The sequence below is a fragment of the Myotis lucifugus genome, unplaced genomic scaffold (assembly GCF_000147115.1).
Source record: "Myotis lucifugus unplaced genomic scaffold, Myoluc2.0 scaffold_308, whole genome shotgun sequence".
Classification (NCBI taxonomy): Eukaryota; Metazoa; Chordata; class Mammalia; order Chiroptera; family Vespertilionidae; genus Myotis; species Myotis lucifugus.
The window spans coordinates 148984-169444 of NW_005871356.1; the positions used below are offsets into that span (position 1 = coordinate 148984).

General features: G+C 43.3%; 2 protein-coding genes across 8 annotated transcripts in view; one reads left to right on the forward strand and one right to left on the reverse strand.

The window, feature by feature from the left end:
• LAMTOR3 (late endosomal/lysosomal adaptor, MAPK and MTOR activator 3) overlaps nucleotides 1-11874 on the forward strand; it is a 65285-nt gene extending 53411 nt beyond the window's left edge. The window contains exons 7-10 of one of the 5 annotated variants that reach the window (XM_023763922.1): nucleotides 6472-6576; nucleotides 7096-7222; nucleotides 7633-7702; nucleotides 11407-11874. In XM_023763922.1, coding sequence (XP_023619690.1) covers nucleotides 6472-6576; nucleotides 7096-7222; nucleotides 7633-7690 — 290 coding nt within the window. In that variant the 3' untranslated portion in view covers nucleotides 7691-7702; nucleotides 11407-11874. Of the gene's footprint in view, nucleotides 1-6471; nucleotides 6577-7093; nucleotides 7223-7632; nucleotides 7703-11406 lie in introns of those variants that run through there. The other 4 variants (XR_002832038.1, XR_002832039.1, XM_023763923.1 and 1 more) reach the window with 4 other exon arrangements.
• DAPP1 (dual adaptor of phosphotyrosine and 3-phosphoinositides 1) overlaps nucleotides 1-17949 on the reverse strand; it is a 48835-nt gene extending 30886 nt beyond the window's left edge. For 2 of the 3 annotated variants that reach the window (XM_014465712.2, XM_014465706.2), the window contains exons 1-2: nucleotides 17206-17430; nucleotides 1046-1168 (exon numbers count right to left, since the gene is read on the reverse strand). In XM_014465712.2, coding sequence (XP_014321198.1) covers nucleotides 1046-1168; nucleotides 17206-17306 — 224 coding nt within the window. In that variant the 5' untranslated portion in view covers nucleotides 17307-17430. Of the gene's footprint in view, nucleotides 1-1045; nucleotides 1169-17205; nucleotides 17431-17819 lie in introns of those variants that run through there. The other variant, XM_014465709.2, reaches the window with a different exon arrangement.
• Nucleotides 17950-20461: the final 2512 nt, after the last annotated feature.

Sequence of the window (20461 nt, forward strand, 5' to 3'; positions counted from 1 at the left end):
CTTAAATATTTTTTTATTTTCCTGAGCTGGCCTATAGTTCCTGTCACCTCTGCTGATGAGTTTTTGTTTCTTTAGAGCAAAAGTTGCTGAGCTGGGTAGAAAAGAGGATTCAGAGAGAAAGGAGTATAGTTGTTGCTACTGAGTTAGTAACAAGGAGGCCTGCACCACGTGGAGCAGGAAAGAAAAGAGAAAACCTTATTGTGAGGGATCAGTGATCAACATGAGGGACTGCGACATGAAGGTAGATGGTGGCATCAAAAGAACAGTAATAAAATAGTAACAGTGTGAGATTATTGAGTAGGCGGACAAGGCAGTTTCATGGAGTCCTCACAGGCCTGGTCTAAGCCAGGGGCAAGTGCCTGTGAGCCCACGAAGACTTGCTACCTGCCACCAGAAGGCTAGGTGACAGATGCTGCTGAAGAACCAGCGACTCCCCCGGCTTATCTCTTGGCAAGGTCAACTTCTCTGGTAGGGAGGCCATCCAGGAGAAAGGGCGAGGAGAGAGACCCTGGGAGGACTGGGCAATCACTGTGTTTAGTGTACCTGGCAGGGACTAGGTTAATTTTGTTAACATCCAGGGGAAATGGGACCTGAGAAAGAAGGTCAGTGATTATGAAAGTGGCAAATCCCTCTGATTTTCCAGGAAGTAAAAAATATTATAAGGACACTAGGCCAGCATTCAGGGATCTGGATTCCGGTGCTGTTTGTATCGTTGGTTTATTGGGTATAGGATAATTTACCACTTCAGGTTTCTGTTTCTTTATCAGTCAAGCAAACGGTTTCGGTTGTCAACCTTTCGGACCTCACACACCACCAGTGGTTCGAGGAAAGTCTCCTTCGGCTCTACCATTTTTCACCTGCCAGTGGAAGGAGCCACAATGCGTTTTAACAGTCTCACCACTCAGAGCTGGGAATCCTTGGATGGGCTGGTCTACCAAGAACCGAGGATTTTGCTATCTGGCTATTTGAGTGTGTGATCAAGTCAATGGCCATGTCAGTAAGAGATGGGACCATGCTGAATTCATAGAGTTATTAAGCATCATACCTCACGGAGAGAGAGTACAGCCCGGTCCTCTCATTGCTGTCCCTCAGGAGGTAGCTACCGTCACATCCATTTGAGAGGAGAAGAGCTTCGGCTGCATGGCGTGTGAGATTGCCGTGGTACCACCTAGGAAGGAGAGAAAGTGCTTTCACTCAGGGCAAACCGCAAGATGACTCTCCTCTCACTGGCTTTTCCTCTCGAGGGTTACCTCAGCAATATTCCCCGCATAGGGAGCCTGGAGACTAAGCTCTCAGCGGGAACACCAGGACAAGGAAATTCCTGGGTGTGGCTAAAGGGGGGAGCAGAGAGGGTTGGCTCCTAGCAAAGGGTTAGGGCTTCAATTGTATTCTGAAAATTCATATGTTCAAGACCTAACCCCAAAACCGGAGAATGTGACCTTATTTGGAAATAAGGTATTTAGCAAGTTGTGAGATCATTGGCATGGGCCCTAATCAATATGACCGGTGCCCGCTCATACAAAGGGGACATTTGGTGACAGACTTGCAAATAGTGAGAGTGCCATGTGAATGTGAAGATGACCATTTACAAGTCTAGGAGGGAGGGTTGGAACAGCCTTCCCTCACAGCCCTCAGCAGGAACCAACCCCATGGACACCTTGATTTCAGGCTTCTAGTCTCCAGAACTGTGAGACAATACATTTCTTCTGTTGAAGCCACACATTTGGTGCTACTTTGTCATGGTAGTAGCAGACAAACATACAAAATTACTTTGTAAACAGGAAATATTTTAAAAGTCCAAGTCAAAAATAACAGTAAGAGTAGGCTTTGGTCAATTTCCGCTCTTTCATTTGTTTTCTCTCTCACAGTCTCTCTTGTAAGTGTGGTACCACCTTTTGCAGTGTGGAAAACCATTGGGCTTTTATTCTAGAGGCCATTGTCATGAGTGAAATGAAGTTGAGTACAAGGATTTCAGATGTTTTATGCAAGATGCAAGCCCCATCTAATACTGTTTCTAACTGACAAATATCTGAAGAGCTGGGAAAGTCCCAAAGAGATTCAAATTGATCTATGCGTTAAAAATAAAAGTCGTTTTAGAAAAGGTAACATATGTCCATGGTAGAAGAAAAAAATTCCAAATACTTTTCAAAAGTAGACAGTGAAAATAAAGCTTTTTTTCTTACCCTTAATCCTCAGTGTCCCTGGTCCTTTACCCAGAGGACACCTATAATAAACATTTTCCTGTGTTTTCTCCTAAGAGATATCCTATGTATCTAGAGCGGCTGTTTTCATTCAGTGTGCCACCAGAATTTTTAAAACATGCAATACCTGACTATTTAGTCAGGGGCACTGACCTCTTTTCTTTTAGATTGTCAAGTAAGAAAATGACAACAGCCAACACAATAGGCATCTGGTGTGAATGCCCTGTCTTAAACCATAAGTATATAGGTCATATAATAAATATAGGTCATATAATAGAGTTGCATATTATTGGTCATGTTGCATAATAAGGTTGCTTCTGATTGGCTAATTCTTTTTATTTTTATTGATTTCAGAGAGGAAGGAAAAGGGAGAGATAGAAACATCAATGATGAGAGAGAATCATTGATCAGCTGCCTCTTGCATGCTCCCGATTGAGCCCACAGACTGGGCATGTGCCCTGACCAGGAATTAATCCATGACCTCCTGGTTCATAGGTTGACGCTCAACCACTGAGCCACAGTGGCTAGGCTGATTGGTTAATTCTTGGTACCAGAAATCCTTATATACAAGTATAGGCACCTGATTTTTTCAAAAGTCACTTGGAGCAAATAATAATAATTATTATTATTATTTTGTAAGTCAATTAAAATTATACCCATTTTAAAAAATATATATTTTGATTGATTTCAGAGAGGAAGGGAGAGAGAGATAGAAACATCAAGATGAGAGAGAATCATTGATTGGCTGCTTCCTGGATGTCCCCTACTGGGGATTGAGCCTGCACCCTGAGCATGTGGCCTTGACTGGAATCAAACCTGGGACCTTTCAGTTCGCAGGCCAACACTCTATCCACTGAGCCAAACCAGCTAGGGCTATACCCATTTTTTGTCAGATCAGCAAATATACTTTTTGGTGTGCCACAGAATTTTAGTAATTAGTTTATGTGTGCCATGAGATAAAAAGGTGGAAAATTGTTAATCGAGAGGCATTTAGATATGTCCTCTCTCCTAACTCCATGGAAATAGAGCATTCTAGGCACACTCTTCTGCACCTTGCTCTTATTGCCTTAGTGACATGGTGGAGGCAGTCCGGCCTGGTGATTAAGATGTAGCCTCTGGAGCAGGTGATAACTCTTACTAGCTGTACAAGTTACATAATTAATCTGAACCTCAGTTTTCTCACTTCGAAAATAGGATTAATAATAGTCATACCTCGTTTCCTGGCTGGTGTGGGCTCAGTGGTTGGAACCTCAGCCTGTACACAGGATGATTGCGAGTTTGATTCCTGGTCGAGGGCACCTACCTAGGTTGCAGGTCTGTCCCCATCTCCAGTAGGGGCACATGCATCAATCTCTCTCTCTCTCTCTCTCTCTCTCTCTCTCTCTCTCTCTATTCTTCTCTTCTACTCTCTTTAAAATCATTGGAAAAAATATCCTCACTCCTTGGCTGAAGATTAAAAAAAAACAATAGTCATACCTCATGGGTCATTTGTGAGTACTGCTCACATTAACACACACGAAATAGTCAAAACAGGCCTGGCAAACAGCAAGACTTAGTACATATAGTTGTTAGCATGAAGCCATTGAGATCCAAAGAGCCACAACTTGGGATGTATCCTCTATGCTGTAATTTTCTTACTGCTCAAATATAATTTTTATCTTTCAATTTATTTCAGACAACAGAAAGCTAGGTACCAGGGACAGTTGCTACTGCAAAGGGACCCATAGTCCAGGGCAAGGGAGGGGAAGGGGATACAGGCAATTACATGAATAATGTCAATATCAGTCAATGAAGTGCTATTAGGGAAGCATGCATAGTGTACAAGACTTTCAAGGAAGAGCCTGATTCTGGGTGTGAGGGATCCTGCTGTTGTGAGCCACACTGGCATCCATTGTAACATCCCATGGCCCGAAATGTTAACCTTATAAGAAAAGCAAAATGTAAGACTGTCTGTGTAAGGAAGTTTCTACATAGGTCTCCAAGCTATTTTCTAAATCTGCATTTCCTAGTGTGTGTTTCTTTAGCACATTTCCTCTCTGGGGCAGAGATGCCTCTATCCTGTACTAGAAGTGTATTTGCCAGCTTAAAGGAATTGCAAGGAAAAACATTTTATAAGAAAACCTATTGAATTATTACCCACAAAGCAGCCTCATTCATTCAACTGATTCACTGACAGGTTCAAATCTTCTCACTACAAAACGCTTTCAAAGGACAATTGGAACCTAAAACTAATATAATGTTGTATGTCAATTATACTTTAATTTAAAAAAAGACAGTGGGAGGAATTAAAAGTGAAGCTATAAAAATACTTCAGGTTTGGCTACAATCAAAACTCTAATCTCTACAATGTTCTAAGTTCTTAAATACCTTTTGCCAATAATTAAATTTTGAATGAACATTTCAGAATAAGATTTAGTTCGAGCCAGTAGATTACATATTTGAAGCAACAAATTTTGATCAACAAAATTCTAAAACTAAGGATTTGAACATTCCTTTAGATGCTTTTCAATGAGATCTGAAGTCTGTGTTTAAAGCATTTACAGAATTCTTCGATAATTAGAGCTTGATGGCAGTTTTGCTAAGAATGTTTTTATTCTAATCTTTTAAATAATTATTTATCATAAATATATAAAAATACGGAGTATAAAGCAAGAAGAATCACAGTGAACATTTCAGTGACAGCTTGTTGAGTCAATCTTGACGTCTCTTGGATTTTATGGACTCCTGGGCCTGCCAGACAGTCACCTACATACACTTTCGGATGTCTGTGGGGCAGTGTGGATCCTCATTCCCCAAATAGCTCTTTCATAAGTGCCCAAACTTCCTCTTTTAATTGAGTTAAACATTTTCCCCCCAGAAACTTAGGATGAGCATATCTTCCAGGGAAGTAACTATAAAAACAAATAATATTACGTATCTTTTGTAGAAATATGTCCATTTGTGTCTATGAAGAACTAAAAGTTGAAAATATAGTAGAATGACATTGGTAGTTTTCTCACAATCAACCTTCTCTACCTTCTATCAAAATCTTTATTTATTAAGCTTCAAACCTGTGCAAAGCATTGTGCAAGGCATTGTGCTGGGCAGGTCCAAAGGACAAAAATGGGAAAGCCTTTGGCTGGGCTTCAAGAAACCATTAATCAAGTCGAGCACAAGACAAATACTTTGCAAACTATACTAGAGCAGGGGTGGGCAAACTTTTTGACTTGAGGGCCATAATGGGTTCTTAAACTGGACGGAGGGCCGGAACAAAAGCATGGATGGAGTGTTTGTGTGAACTAATATAAATTCAAAGTAAACATCATTACATAAAAGGGTACGGTCTTTTTTTTTTTTAGTTTTATTCATTTCAAATGGGCCGGATCTGGCCCGCAGGCTGTAGTTTGCCCACGGCTGTACTAGAGAGTAAAGCACCCAACGAAGACCATTCCCTAAGTGAGCCAACATGGAAGTAGGCCTTGAAGGACACAATGTTATTTTCTAACTAGAGGCCTGGTGCACAATAATTTGTGCACTCAGGGGGTCCCTCAGCCCGGCTTGTACCCTCTCGCAGTCTGGGACCCCTCGGGGGATGTCCCCTGGGGGATCGGGCCTAAGCTGGCAGTCAGACATCCCTCTGGCAACCCGGGAGCCCTTGAGGGATGTCCACTTGCCAGCGGGGAGCAGGCCTAAGCTGCAGTCAGACATCCTTAGCGCTGCTGAGGAGGCGGGAGAGGCTCCCGCCACCACCACTGTGCTGGCAGCCGACAGCCTGGCTTGTGGCTGAGCAGATCTCCCCCTGTGGGAGCCCACTGACCACCAGGGGGCAGCTCCTGCATTGAGCGTCTGCCCCCTGGTGGTTAGTGTGTGTCATAGTGACCAATCATTCCCAGTCGTTCTGCTGATAATGACGGGGAACTCACTATTTTATAGGTAAGTTCATTCCATGCTTCCATAATTGATGCCAGGAGACTCTTGCCTACATTGAATTGCTAGTTTCCTAATTTCAACAGATGGTCCAACAGCTGTTTTTTGGTGTTAGACTTAAACTTAAAAAAAAAAGATAAACAAATAGTTAAAAGCATTTAGAATGTATTCTCTTCCCTTTCCATCATCTTCAACTTCTCCTTTTATGACAGTCCTTCCGTCCCTTTAGCACCCAGGGACCTTATCACCCAGAAACCTTATCTCCTTTGACTATTTTGCAAATTCTTAGAATCAACTTAACGCTAAGGTCTGACGCTAAAGTCTGACTTGCAAAACAAAGCCTCACAGGTCCCCCTTATTCTAGTGGCCGGTACACCTGAAGGAAACCCAAGATTGCGCTACTTTCTGGACAGTTGCATCACGCTGCCGACTCACACTGAACCTACTGTTGATTACCTCTCACATGTAAGTCATTTTCCTCTGCTACTCCATTAGCACCCCCCCTGCCCCCCCGCCCCCGCCCCACATTTGAAGGGTGATGTCTTTAGAATTAAGGGCAAGAAGAAACCTTTTTACTATTGGGAAATGCTAAGTGAAAAGGAATGCTAGTAAGCGTCTAGCTTAGACCCGGAACATCCACGCAGTGCCAGTGGGAACTGTGGGGAGAAGATGCCTTTGTCTCCAGCCTTACTAGCATGTGACCCCACTCACATAGCAACCTCGGTTTTCTCTCATCTGTCAAGATGACTAGCATACTGCCTCGTAAGAAGACCCTCTTTATTTTCATGCGTTGGAACAGTCTTCTTTTATACATGTTTTATATGATTCTCTAACTTTTGCAGGAGAAAATAAGATATGAGAATTGCTAATTATACAACATATTCTGACTATACCAGACATTGTGCTAGGTGCTGGGAAGAGTTTGGAATAAGGTTCATTTTCCTAACACTTAAAACATTTTTGTTGTTGTTTCATTTTCCCTGGAGAGAAAAAAAAAAGCGTTTCCACCTTGTGAGGCTAGAAAGAGAAGTTGACTTTCTGCACCCTGGAAAGGGACCCTCACCAAAACCCAACCATGCTGGCACCCTGATCTCAAGCTTCAAGCCTCCAGAACTGTGAGCAATAAATGTTTTTTGTTTAAACCAAAAAAAAAAAAAAAAGCAAGGATTTGTAACAATACATTCAAACCAATGTTATATTCCACCCCCCACCCCCGCCCCATGGCCCACGTGTTGCCATTACTGTGTCTCAGAGCTGATAGAGGCAACAGAGCAGAGACTCATGAAGCTTCAAAGGAATATTTGTGCTGGGTTTTTGAGATGATCAAAACCAGCAGTTGACCCTGAAGGAAACGGTGGTATTATTCCTTCCGAGATACAGTCACAAATTAGGAAACACCCACCCACTACAGAATTTTCATAGCTGCCTCTCAGCGAGGTACAGGAAATAAGCTCAACCACAGAGAAAAAGGACAAGCTTGATCCAGAAAACTGGCTCCCAAATTCAGCCTCTTCTCCCTTTCCAGTACCCCTCCCTGCTGGAACCTTCTGGGAAGTCGCCCCAGCACAGTGGAACCTTCATAGATTCTTATCCCCGTGAGTTTTACTGTCTTAATTTACTGATAGAAGCTTATATCGCATTTTGCATTCAACTTTTTGAATTGGCCTGTGATATAAATACATTTTGTATTTCTCTCTCTCTCTCTCCATATGTATAAACACACATACAGATATACATTATAAACACACACAAAAAGCCAAAAATGTTATAGGAAACACTACTATTCTAGATGCTATTCACTGTTCTTTCCTCTTGCATTTCTTTTAACAAATACTGACCGTGACCCACTAAACTGACCTTAAGACACTTATAGGCGGCACCTGGTGTTTGAAAACAATGGGAAGCCTTGCTCCTCTGCCCTGAGGTCTTGTTAGAAACTCACATTCTCAGGCCCCCTACACCTGCTGAGGTATAACCTGTATTTATCAACAGCCTCATGTGATTGATATGCAGTTTAGACTTTGAAAATCGAAGCGGTAAAGGACTCTTGGTCCTAAACACTTCAATTCGTTCCAATAACCTTGGTGGTTTGACTTCACGGTGTGTGGCATCTGAGGAGGAGGACAAAGAGAGCAGAGTGCGAAGTGGCTTTCCAGTGGCAATGGGGAGGGAAGCGGAGGATTTGCAGGTCAGTGCTATCGGCAAGTCCGCGAATAGCTGCCATCTCAGTTAAGTGGACAGTAAATGGCACAGAAGGGCACTTCACAGGAGGCTGGGAGGATCAGGGAAAGCTTCCTGGAGGAGGAAGATCATGAGTTGGAGCCAGTTGAAACTGAGGGCCTCCGTGGAAGGGTCAGGCAAAAATGAAGCTAGCAAAATAATGGACACAGAAAGTGATCTTTCCCTTTAAAACATGAGCCACATATCCACTTAGATTACATACTTATTCATGAGAAAATTTCTTAGTGACCCCTGTCTACAGATTATTCATATATTTAATGAAGTATTTTCCTCCTTCCAGGCAAAGAGAAGTAATAGAGAACCTAGATTCTGTCCCATTAGAATTGTAATGAGACATACATTTTGAAATGTAAGGACATACATTTCAACCCAAAGCAATGGGTTCAACCCAATTGTGTGAAAGCAGCTGAAATGGCCTGGAATTGAGCAGCCAACAAAAGCACTCTTTTCTAGAGAATTTCCTCCTTTTCTTCACTTTCAAAATTACTTTCACTTTTCAATGACCCTGACACACTTTCTCAACTCTCTAGACCAGTGTTCTCAACCTTCTGGCCCTTTAAATATAGTTCCTCATGTTGTGACCCAACCATAAAATTATTTTCGTTGCTACTTCATAACTGTAATGTTGCTACTGTTATGAATCTTAATGTAAATATCTGATATGCAGGATGGTCTTAGGCGACCCCTGTGAAAGGGTCGTTCGACCGCCAAAGGGGTCGCGACCCACAGGTTGAGAACCGCTGCTCTAGACCAAAGTTAACAAACTCATAGCATATGATGCCACTCCCCTTTTCTAGGGCCATAGATAAAGCTTGCCGATCTGTCTTCTTTCTCGATAAGCCGATACTTGGCCTCAGAACCCTTCTGAACAAGGTGGAGATTGTTCTCTAAAATGACTCTGTTAGGTAATCCCACTCTAAGCAATCCTAACTTGAGTCAGTCTGTCCTTAAACCTTGAGTCATTCCGTAGGATTGTTTAGTTGCTGATTTCCTTCATGTTCATTTGTTTATGGAGTTGGTGCTAGGTTCTTTGATTTTGTGAAAAATAAAGCATTTGGCCCTTTCAACCATCAGAAATCATGGTTTAAGATAAGGAAATGTCTTATTTAGTTCAAGAGCTATCCATGTGGCAATTTACATTATAGGCAAACTGTGACATATGTATGAAAAGACAGTATGGTCCACTGATGAACATTAACTGCCATAATCACAAATGTGGGCTTATCTTTCCATTGACCATAGAGGTGGGCTCTGTCCAAGTACAGAGAACCAAGCAAAGGCTTTGCATAGAAGTTGGAAAGTTCTAATGAGGCCTCAGATAGGCATAGTGTAATCATAGGAGAGGCCGAAAGAAGGACTTGCCACAGTCTTTCCAGTAAGGAGGTTTCTGTGATGAAACCAGATTGTCTGTGGTTTTCCATGTTGCCATTTTAAATCTGCATGTGCTAATAGCAGAGCTAAATGGTGAGGCCAGCTGCCCTGGCTTTGAGAAGCATACCTGATCTGGTGACAGGCGGAATTATGTGAGTGTCTGGTCAAACAATGAAGTAAAGGTGGGCCCCAAGTTTTTTGTTGTTGTTTTGTTTGGGCTCACCTAAAGAGAGACAGGATTCAAAGGAGGAAGATAATTCTGTGGGAGTTGGAGACCCAGATAAACCTGTTCTTGAAGGAATTTGAGGAATGAGGTAAGAAGTTCTGAAAGATGGGAACACGGAGATAGAGAGAAAGACAGAGACTCAGAGATTCAGAGACACAGAGTGGCACAAAGACTCAAAGACACACAAGTTAAGAGCAATAGAGATAGAAAGCTAGAGACCAAAACTTGGAGACAGAGAAAGAAAGGCACACCAGCTCACATAAATAGTCGGAAGCATACAGGACAGTGATTTAGGAACACAAATAGGACCCAAACAGTATTCAAGAGACAAAGGCAGAAGCCAAAGAGGAGAAGGACAGAGACTCATAAAGAGTCCAATGCAGAGGTGGATCAACACCCAGGGTTGTCAGAGACCGGGAGAGACTGAGGGAGGGGCGGCAAATGGCATCTCATTCTAGCAGAGGCCCATCTGTCCAGTCCCCAGGTTGGCCTGCACGGTGCAGGCATGGCTACAAGACCAAAAGACCAGGGAATGTTTGTTTGATTTGGAATGGGACCCAAAGCTCGATGACTGACTAGAAAAAATATCTGTGGATAAGAACTTGAGGAGCACTAGCAGGGCTGCACAGAAATCCAAAACCAGAGGATCGCTCAGGAGGCCTCATGTCTGAGTAGAATCAAGCTTGACTCTGCACTTACTCTGGGCACTCTGGCAGCCTGTCCCTCGTAAAAGGCTGCATCAGGGCCATTGTTTTCGGGCGGCATTGCCCTTGACAATTTTGGGCTGGTACAGGAAACAGAGTGGGCCTCTTTTGGGAAGCTATGACTAGAGCAGTGGTTCTCAACCTTCCTAATGCCGAGACCCTTTAACACAGTTCCTCATGTTGTGGTGACCCCCAACCATAAAATTATTTTCGTTGCTACTTCGTAACTGTAATTTTGCTACTGTTATGAATCATAATGTAAATATCTGATATGCAGGATGTATTTTCATTGTTACAAATTGAATATAATTAAAGCATAGTGATTAATCACAAAAACAATATGTAATTATATATGTGTTTTCCGATGGTCTTAGGTGATCCCTGTGAAAGGGTCATTCGACCCCCAAATGGGTCACGACCCACAGGTTGAGAACCGCTGGACTAGAGGAAAGAGCCCCAAACGTTGGGGGATGCAGAAAGATTCCAGATTCCTTGTTTTATTAGCTATCTCCCCTCTATTTCATTGTTTTCTGACTTCAACTGACAACAAAATTCTATCAGTCCCAAGGGCGTCTTCTCCAGGTCCCATGACCCCCTTCCGCCCTGCTATATAACATACACTTTATGCAGACACTGTTCCCGCCCTCAAGCCACTCTACCTTGCATTCTCTAACTGCACAGGCCTGTGCATTCTCTGTTCTCTGTACTATAAACTCTGCCACGGACAGCCTTTTTTTTTTCTTCTTCTTAATTTCAGTATCCCTCACCAGCACTGCATATGTCAACAACAGATGGAGCCCTGAATGAATGGGAAAGTGAATGAATGAAACAAAGTGACCCCACTCAACATGAAGAACCTGTGTGAACAGATGTCCACATGTAAGGCGAAGGAAGTCACCATCACCCATAGAGGAACAGAAAACACAACAACTGAAGAGGAAATTTGCTTGAGTCAAAGAGAGAGCAAACTGCACACCAGTTACATATTCTCCTACCGCCCCAAGAGACGCACCTTCCGTTTTCAGACTCCAAGATTACAGAATTGTGCACAGAAGAGGAACAAGCGTTAGTGCTCTACTTGCTATCACAGATCTGTCATCAGATTCCTTTAAAGCTTTGACTTTTCTAGACTTTTCTTAGCCTTACCAATTTGTCTAGTGCCCCCGCCCCTATGAAATCTACACAAAATTCAATAAAGTTTTTTCTTAATTAGGATAATAACCTGGTTTTGTCTTGTGCATGTATGTGTATTACATGAATAATGTGAAAGAATGTCTTTTAGTAGTACAATTTGTTGGTTGTAGTGATCACAGAATTTTTGTATTTCTTTTAGTTCATGCTAGCACTAATATATCGTGCTAATATAATAAGAAAGAAGTTTGATGGAAATTAAGAAGTTTCATTAGTGGACAGGCGCATGGACTCTGGAGCAAAAATGAATTTGAAGCTTTTGAGCATGTAAAAACTTGGGCACGTCATCAAAGGTCTGTCCTTCACGTTCCTCATTTGTAAATGGGAATGACATGTTTAATAGTATCTATCTACAGTGGTGTGTGACTTTCATAAGTGCTACATGCCAAGGGCTTAAAACAGTGCCTGGCATATAGTGAGCACCCAGTGATTACGAGCTGCCATGATTAGAACATATACCTTCTTGGATCAGCGGAAAGAGCATCAGCTTTGGGGTCCTCTCCTAGGTGTGTCACTCAGCTGCATCACTATGAGGTCGGTAACCTGGACAGTTCACGGAACTAAACTGAAGTCACCCTCTGCATCTAGGAAATGGGCATAATTATACACATTGAACGTGTAATTGTGGAGGCTAAAGGACATTGTGGATGGGAATGGCACAATGCAGGCAGAGTAGGGGTCAGTGAAGAATGACTATCGCCACAAGAGAGAATCCTGGCTCGGATTCGGGACCCAAATTCGCTAGATGTCAGGCAGCTGATTCCTCTGTTACTGAGCCTCTGCATGTAAAGGTGGCATACCAATACCCAGTAGAGACCAGCGCTAGTGTGTGCCAAACGTCCGCTTCATCATAAGAACTCCTTGGGGTTGTTATCAGTTACTTCTTGGGTGAGCAAACCACCGCCTGAGGGCCAGTTCCTGCCAGAGCACATGTTGTTGTGTGTCCTGAAAGCCATTAGCTTATGCTTTTAAGTGGTGGGGGAGAGGAGGGAGAAAAAATATTTTGTGACTCATAAAAATTATATAAAATTCAAATTTCAGTGTCCAATAACAACATTTCGTTTGAGCACCATCATGGTCATTGTTCCTGTTGTCTCTGGCTGTTCTCCCACCACAAGGGCAGATGTGAAACGTTTTGGCGGAGATCACAGGCCTGCGAAGCCTAAAATAGTTATGACCTGGCTCTTTACAAAAAATTGTTCGCTGATCCCTGACCTATTCTAACCTTCTCTTTTATGTGAAGGTTAAGGGGTAGAGAAATGAGAGATGTTTCCATTTGTTTACTTAAATATCCAGCGGTTAGAGTCTAGTTTCTTGACACGGGCCAACACAGCCAGACACTGACACTTTCTTATAAAGAAAAGTATTTGGGAAAGTATATAGAAAAGAGGATAGTTATTGTATTTCTCAAATACAACACAAATAGTTATTGTATTTTCAGACATATTCAAATAATCTGAATATGTAATTTAAAAATATCCTAAATTATTTGCATTTCTCAGTATCCCTTTTGTGTCTGTAGTGACCCCTTTATAAACTATACAACTATATTATTTCTCCATTATCTTATAGGAAACTGTTATAGTCAGAGACTTTCTGGAATTTTAAGGTATTAACTGACAAGCAATCCCACACTGGTTTGTTATTTGGGTGCTGTCTCTGTTATTCGTCACTTGTTTCATTCCCTCATGGCTTCATTTTTGAAAGCAGCAAACAGCCCGACTGTTCCCAGCTCACCTCTTGCTTCTCCTGGGCCGTTCTCCACCCCCTTGCCCCTTACTGCTACCCACCCTCCCCCAACCCCATCCGCCAAGGTGTCAGTGAACCTGAGCAACAGTTGCAGATACTTTTGTTTTTTCTTGCTGCTGGACACACTGATACCTTCAAGATCAAAGGAAATAAATGTTTTTCATTTATGGATTTCTATAAATGAGACACAGAAATCCATCTGAGTTACAGAAGTACTTCAGAAGGAATAAGACTGTGCTCTGAGCAAGTCGTGTGTGTCCTAGACAGGCAGGTGAGGGATTGGCTGCAGGTCAGGGTTTAATTTTCAGAGTTTACATATTCTATAGCCTGAAGAAAACTAGGGACCAAAAGACAAAGACATCTGCTATCTCTTTAATTTAATCAACACCTGAGGGAATGTGTCTGACAAGTTATCTGTCTGTAGCTATCAAAAATCCAAATGTAAAAATCTAGCTATCTAATCAAACAACCTATTAAAATACTTTTAAAATGAAGCCATTAAAGCTATTCTTATCTTTCAAGTACATTAAATCATTTTTGTTTTTATGGAGCTTCAAAAAAATCTAAATTAACCAGAAATTTTGGTACAGGTCATACCTAACCAGTGACTTAATGGTTGGGGAACAAAGCTTCATTTATATTCAGAATTCTGCCAGAGGCAACGAGTCATTTTCAAGTCTTAGATGTTATTACCTAGAAAAGGTATATCAGTGATGTCCTGGAGGGGCAAGTACTGGCTCAAGTCAAATAGTAAATTTTCAGCAGTTTTGCAAGCTGGTTGTTAAATGGTGGCTTGACATGGTTAGAGGTAGGAGTATTTATATCAGGGAAATAGGCAGTACTACCCCTTGTCTATGTGGTTTGTCAGGACACCATTGAGTCCCTTTAAATCAGCCATGCTCCTCAGAGTTCTCCTCAGGGAGATGAAACTGTTCTAAAACTGACTTATGATGATGGTTGTATTCTCTTTAAAATCACTAAAAATTGTTGAGTTGGCCCTAACCGGTTTGGCTCAGTGGATAGAGCATTGGCCTGCGGACTGAGGGGTCCTGGGTTCGATTCCAGTCAAGGGCATGTACCTTGGTTGCGGGCACATCCCCAGTGGGAGGTGTGCAGAAGGCAGCTGATCGATGCTTCTCTCTCATCAATGTTTCTAACTCTCTATCCCTCTCCCTTCCTCTCTGTAAAAAATCAATAAAATATATTTTTAAAAAATATAAATAAATAAATAATAAAAATTTTTGAGTTGTCTACACTTGAAATGAGTGAGTTTTATAATCCCTAAAATATGCCTCAATAAAATTGTTCAACAAATTGCTCCCAATCAACAAACAAAATGTCAACATGTATAGATGGCGACAAGATCCAGTTACATACCCAATAAATGAGAAATAAAGCCACATTTGCTCAGCACTTCTGATGGGTTGATACTTTACACAGTGATTCCCAACCGTGTCTCACTCTGGAATCACTTGGAAAGTTTAATAAGAAAAAGTTAACTCCCAATATGTTGATGTCTTTTGTTTGGTCTGTGGTCTGAGCAGAAATTTTAAAAACTTCTTGGGTGATTCCAGTGTGCGGCCAAGGTTGAGAACCACAACTATAGAGCAATTTCCCCAGATAATTGTAGCTTGCCTGTTGTTACAGAAACTACCCTCAAATGCTTAATAAATTCCCAGGCGTTCTGAAATAGAGCAGTCTGGACGTAAATGCCTATTTGGGGGTTGTTTCTAGGTTGTATTGAACGTGTACTCTTTGTACATGGAGGGAAGATACAGATCTGTTTCCTTGTGGGTTTCCTATGTAGTTGCCATGGGCATTATGGTGGGGAGAAGGGACATCAGCTAGCTCACCTTGTCATCTAAGTGAGTGCCAACGAACTCAAACACAGAGTCTAAGCTCAGGGATTTTTGAATTAAAGGACCAGAGTTGAATATCTCCTTTGGGTCTCTTCTCTTTGGGGGCTTCCTACTGATTGTGGGCTGGGAATATAGATAAGGAAGCATGCACTAAAAAATTATCCTATATAATAAAAGCCTGATATGCAAATTGACTGAATGACGGACTGACCAGCGGAATGACCGGTCACCATGACATGCACTGACCACCAGGGGGCAGACACTCAATGCAGGAGCTGCCCCCAGCCCTCAGGCCCCAGGCCAGCCAAGGCAGGTGCTAGCTGGAGCCCCCTGATTACCCCGCTGGTTGCCCTACAGATCGGCCCTGATCGCCAGCCAAGACTAGGGACCCTACCCATGCACGAATTTCATGCACTGGGCCTCTAGTAGTTTAATAATTTAATAAGGCTACAAGTGAGAGCCCAGGCATCCACCTTCAGTGTCTGCACTTATGACACCCATTTTGTATGCTCAGGGACAGTTTACCTTTTCTCTTTGAGGAAACCTAGAAGGCTAGTGATGTCTTGGAACTCTGAATTCCCAAGGACAGGAGTTTACTTTATAGAAAACTTTAGCTAGTATATCTGATTTCCCTTCTGAAGGTAGAGTTCAATTCTGAGGCCTCAAATTTAAAATCTACAGACAGGACCTACTGAGATCTTTTACAACCGTGCAGCACCAAAGACACAATCTCTGCTTTCTTCATGCAGACAGATTTGACCCCTGCTTCAGCGTTTCCTGTTAAGAACATTGACTTTGGAAAGCTGGAATCCCAGCTTCGCCATTTAATTGATGTGTGATAGAGGCAAGTTATTCAACCCTTCGGTGCTCATTTTCTTCCTTTGTAAGATGGAGATGATAACAGTTCCTATGTCATTGGCTTGCTGTGAAGATTTGAGCTGTTTGTTCAGACATAAGGTGCAGGTCGCGCCTCTCATGAAGCCCAGGTGTGGAAACCAGCCTCACCAGGCTCTTCCCGGTACTTTAGGGTAAAGGTGCAGTGTCTCTAGGAAATCCCCTATTCCTCTCTGGGTCATGTTTGTTTCTCTAATTAAATATCCTGATGAGCTGTCTCATCTGGTCCCTTCTTAAAGACAGGACTATGACGGCTCCACCCATTGGAACTCACTACCTGCTTGAGGCAGAAATTGTATCCTCTTTCTGAGTTGCTAGTATTTAAAAGGCTCACAGTTGCCCCTGCAGATAAGCCTACAGACAAGAGCTCACAAATGCAGTGTCAGGAGAAAGAAAGGCATGCGGACATCGCTGTAGACACTTCCTCCTTTCTCTTGAAAAAGTCCCTCTCCTGTACAGTAGGAGTGGAGGCTTTCTGTTTATCTTACCCGCAACAGCTTAGAGCTCAACAATTTTAACAGCACATTTATTTATAAACCAGATCAACCGCAAGGAAACCAAGCAACATCAACTCACACATCCCAGCGCTATCCCTACTCTCCAAGAATGCCCAGCATTTAACTTTTGTCTCATTTTCCGCAGCTACCTGCTTTCACATCAGGGAAAAATAATATGTGCTTTGACAATGCCATTGGCCCCCAGCAGAAAGACACCTAACAGACACATGAGTAAAACGCGGAGGGGATAGAAGAGGGGGTGGCAGAGGGCTAAAGATCACCCTTCATCCAAGGGAGCATTAGGGTGGGAGCGGAGAGTCAATGTTCACCCACGAAGCGCTTTGAAAAGCGGATCTGCTCTCTTACCCCAAGTCCTGCAGCAGCTCAGCTTCTCCATCGGACGTGCTCCACAGATCTGCAGGATCCTGGGCGCTCATCTTGCCTTCTAGAGACTCCGCTCTGCCCATTCACGCTCCTCACGTCTGGTCGGCGCAGCCCCTGGCAGGTGCTATGAGGGAAGCGGCAGAGAAATGAGCTCTGCCGCTCCTCACACTCCTCCTCCTTGAGAGAAGCCAGCTTTGAGTCTCCACTGGCAAGGAAGTGAAACTTGCTTACTCCTCCCACCGACACTCGCCACCCTGGCCCCCAGGCACTGGTGGGAGTGTTCTATCAGTCAGGAAGCATGCGAACGGAGCTCCCACCTCTGAGGACACCCACACTGATCACGCAACCTGCAGTGTCTGTCCAAGGAAATAAACATGACAGCACTCCAACCGGGACGGCACCATTAATTCAAACTCCTCTCCTGAGGCCGGACCGCAGCGTCTCCCCAGTGCGTCAGCCTCTGCTTTGTAGAGGGCGGGGCATGCACTCATTCACCCCACCTTCGGCCTCACACATGAACACACACAACACGGAGGAAGCTTCTATTTCAGGAACATCATTAGCGTGGGTAAACAAATCAGAGTCAAGTCACTAACTTCGATCCTGAAGTCTGGTTTTTCGCACTTTCTCAGTATTTCTGCTTCAGTTATCCAAGTTTCCAACATACGCTTGACTTTCAGGTAGGCATGACTCAGAGACAATTATTGTTTCCTCCGTGGAAGAAAGATAAGGGGAGAAGAAGGAACGTAGGAAAAGTAGGATGGGGGCAGCCTGCGGCCAACTACTGGGGCGTGTGAGAACTCCCCCGCCACTTCCTTCACAGGGCAGGCGTACAACTGGGGTTGCTTTTGTTGTTGCTTGGTGTCCAGACTCATGGGTAGAGAATGCCATCTGCCTGGGAGTCCTTAAGGGAGACTGCAGTAACTGAATCCTGGAGAGCTGGACAAAGTGCAGTGATCCATGGATAAGAACATGTGTGCTACCTGCCTTCTCTGTGTACCTGCCAGCAGGAGAGGGTGTGCTTCTGGTCTCTCTCTCTCTCTCTCTCTCTCTCTCTTCTCTCTCTCTCTCTCTCTCTCTCTCTCTCTCTCTCTCTGTCTAGTCACGCCCTGACTCACTCAGGGTTCACCAGAGGGCTCTATAACTTGCTTTTCCCAGCGGCCGTCCCTGTAGGAGGAACAGGACCATTGGCAGCTTATCGGAATGCAGAATTTCGGGTTCATCCCAGCCCTTCTGAACCAGCATTTGCATTGGAACCAGATCCCCAAAGTGACTCCTGCACATTGATGTGTGAGGAGACTGCTCTCTAGGATACCAAGACCACAGAGCGTTCTAAAGGAGAGGCTGATTGGGGCCTGCTAGCATTCTACCTCTCCTTAATGTCCTTCCCTATGTGACAGGATTCCAGGGCGGGAGGAATAGGGAAACTGAGACAGGAAAGTTACAATCATGTCAGGCAGTGTGGGCAATTTGCAGCCAGCTTGTAACTAACCAGTCATGATCTTCCCAGCCAAGGACACTTGAGAGCAGATGGTTAAAAACTTCCCCAAGGAGAGAATGCAGAGAGGGGCAGGGAAAGGAGAAAGGAAAAAAAAGGACAGTGTCACTCCCTAAGCAGAGAAGCCAGCAGTCTCAAGGCTTGGCAAGACAAAGTTGCCAGTTGCTTCTCAAGAATTCTGGGAAGGCCACAACAAAGTGAAAAAAGGGACCTTGAGAATTAATCTGCACTAAAATATTCAGCAGAGGAATTTTGAAACCGATAGCCAAGAGGGTATAGAACGCCTCAGACCCCACCCAACTCTCTCTTCAGGTGGCTAAGAGCCTGCCTGTGCTTCATAAGCCAGATGGATAGGTTTGCTGGCTTTGCTTTTCAATAAGGTAGATGCTTTAATAAATTGGCTTTTCACAAAGCAGTCAAGGTCTCTCATATAAATTCACTTATATGAGAAGACAAGGATGGAGGTTAGGGACAGCCCTCTCCCACGGACGTGGGGTGCTGTCTGGTAACACCTCTGCTGTAGGTGAGAGGTGCCTCTAAAAGCTATTACTTCTGGGCATCTGAGATTTGTGAGACCCTGGATTCCTCTGATTGCCAGAAATTCCTGAGTGTCTGGAGACAGCCTGGGGGAGATGAGGCTCTGATAACACGTGCTGATTGTATGTGCGCATTTAAAATTCTTTCAGCTTCAGTTTGTTAGGAGAGAAGTGCAGGATCCACGTGTAACAGCCGCCAGTCCTGGCCAGGGAGGTGCAGAACGTGCCTGCCTGCGGCAGAGACAGGAGACCAGCAGGCAGCAGATTTCCTGTTCTCCTTCTATAGCCCTTTGTTCAGTGTTTTAGTATCTATTTTGTTCCCGTTTTAGCAAATTCTCTTTTTTCTTTTTTTAGCCTTTTTTTCTTTTCTTTTCAGAAAAGTAGCAGTTTACTAAGACAAGCCTCTTCCTTTCTTCAATCTTCCGGCCACTCCCCCTTTCTCATTTTGCTGTCCTATCTGTTGTCCTCCCCTGTGACGGCATTGTTTCATTGTGTCCCTTATTTCATTTTCCCAGGATCCCTCTCTTCCCCATCCCCCATCAACCCCCTGCTCCACGAAGTACACGTTCAGCGTTGTGGTGGAACCAGTTGCTGCACCATCACTAGGTGGTTTCAACAGAATTACTGGACGTTCATAAAACCGTCTGGTATTATATTTTACATTAGACCGTTGCTTCTAAACAAGTGCAAGTATATTTTTAAAAACCACATAATTCACGTCTTATTCATTTTGATAATCTCTTCAGTGGTGCCGGTTCATAGTGCCTAATTCTTTCCATGCCGATATTGGACACGGAAACAGACATGAACAATCCACCTTGTTTTAACAATTTTGGAAAATCTTATTCTTTGTTGGAAAATATCTTACTTATCAAAAATATTAGGCCTTTTTTGGAATGGCAATCACACTCAAATCATCAATTTTCTCATAAAGAGAATTTGGAGAGAGCTATTTCATCCCGATTTGAATTTCTTTATTAGAAGAATGAGCTTCTAACACTCAAGACTCCTCTAAAGAGAACTTTTTGACAGAAACAACTCCATGTAGTGGAAGATCCTTTTCTTCCTTTTTTAAAAAAAATGTATTTATTTATTTTTAATTGTTTAAAGTATTACAAGTCTCCTTTTTCCCCCCATTGACACCACTCCCCCACCAGCCACTCCCACCTCCAGGGGTCAAGCCCCCACTGCCCCAGTGTCTGTA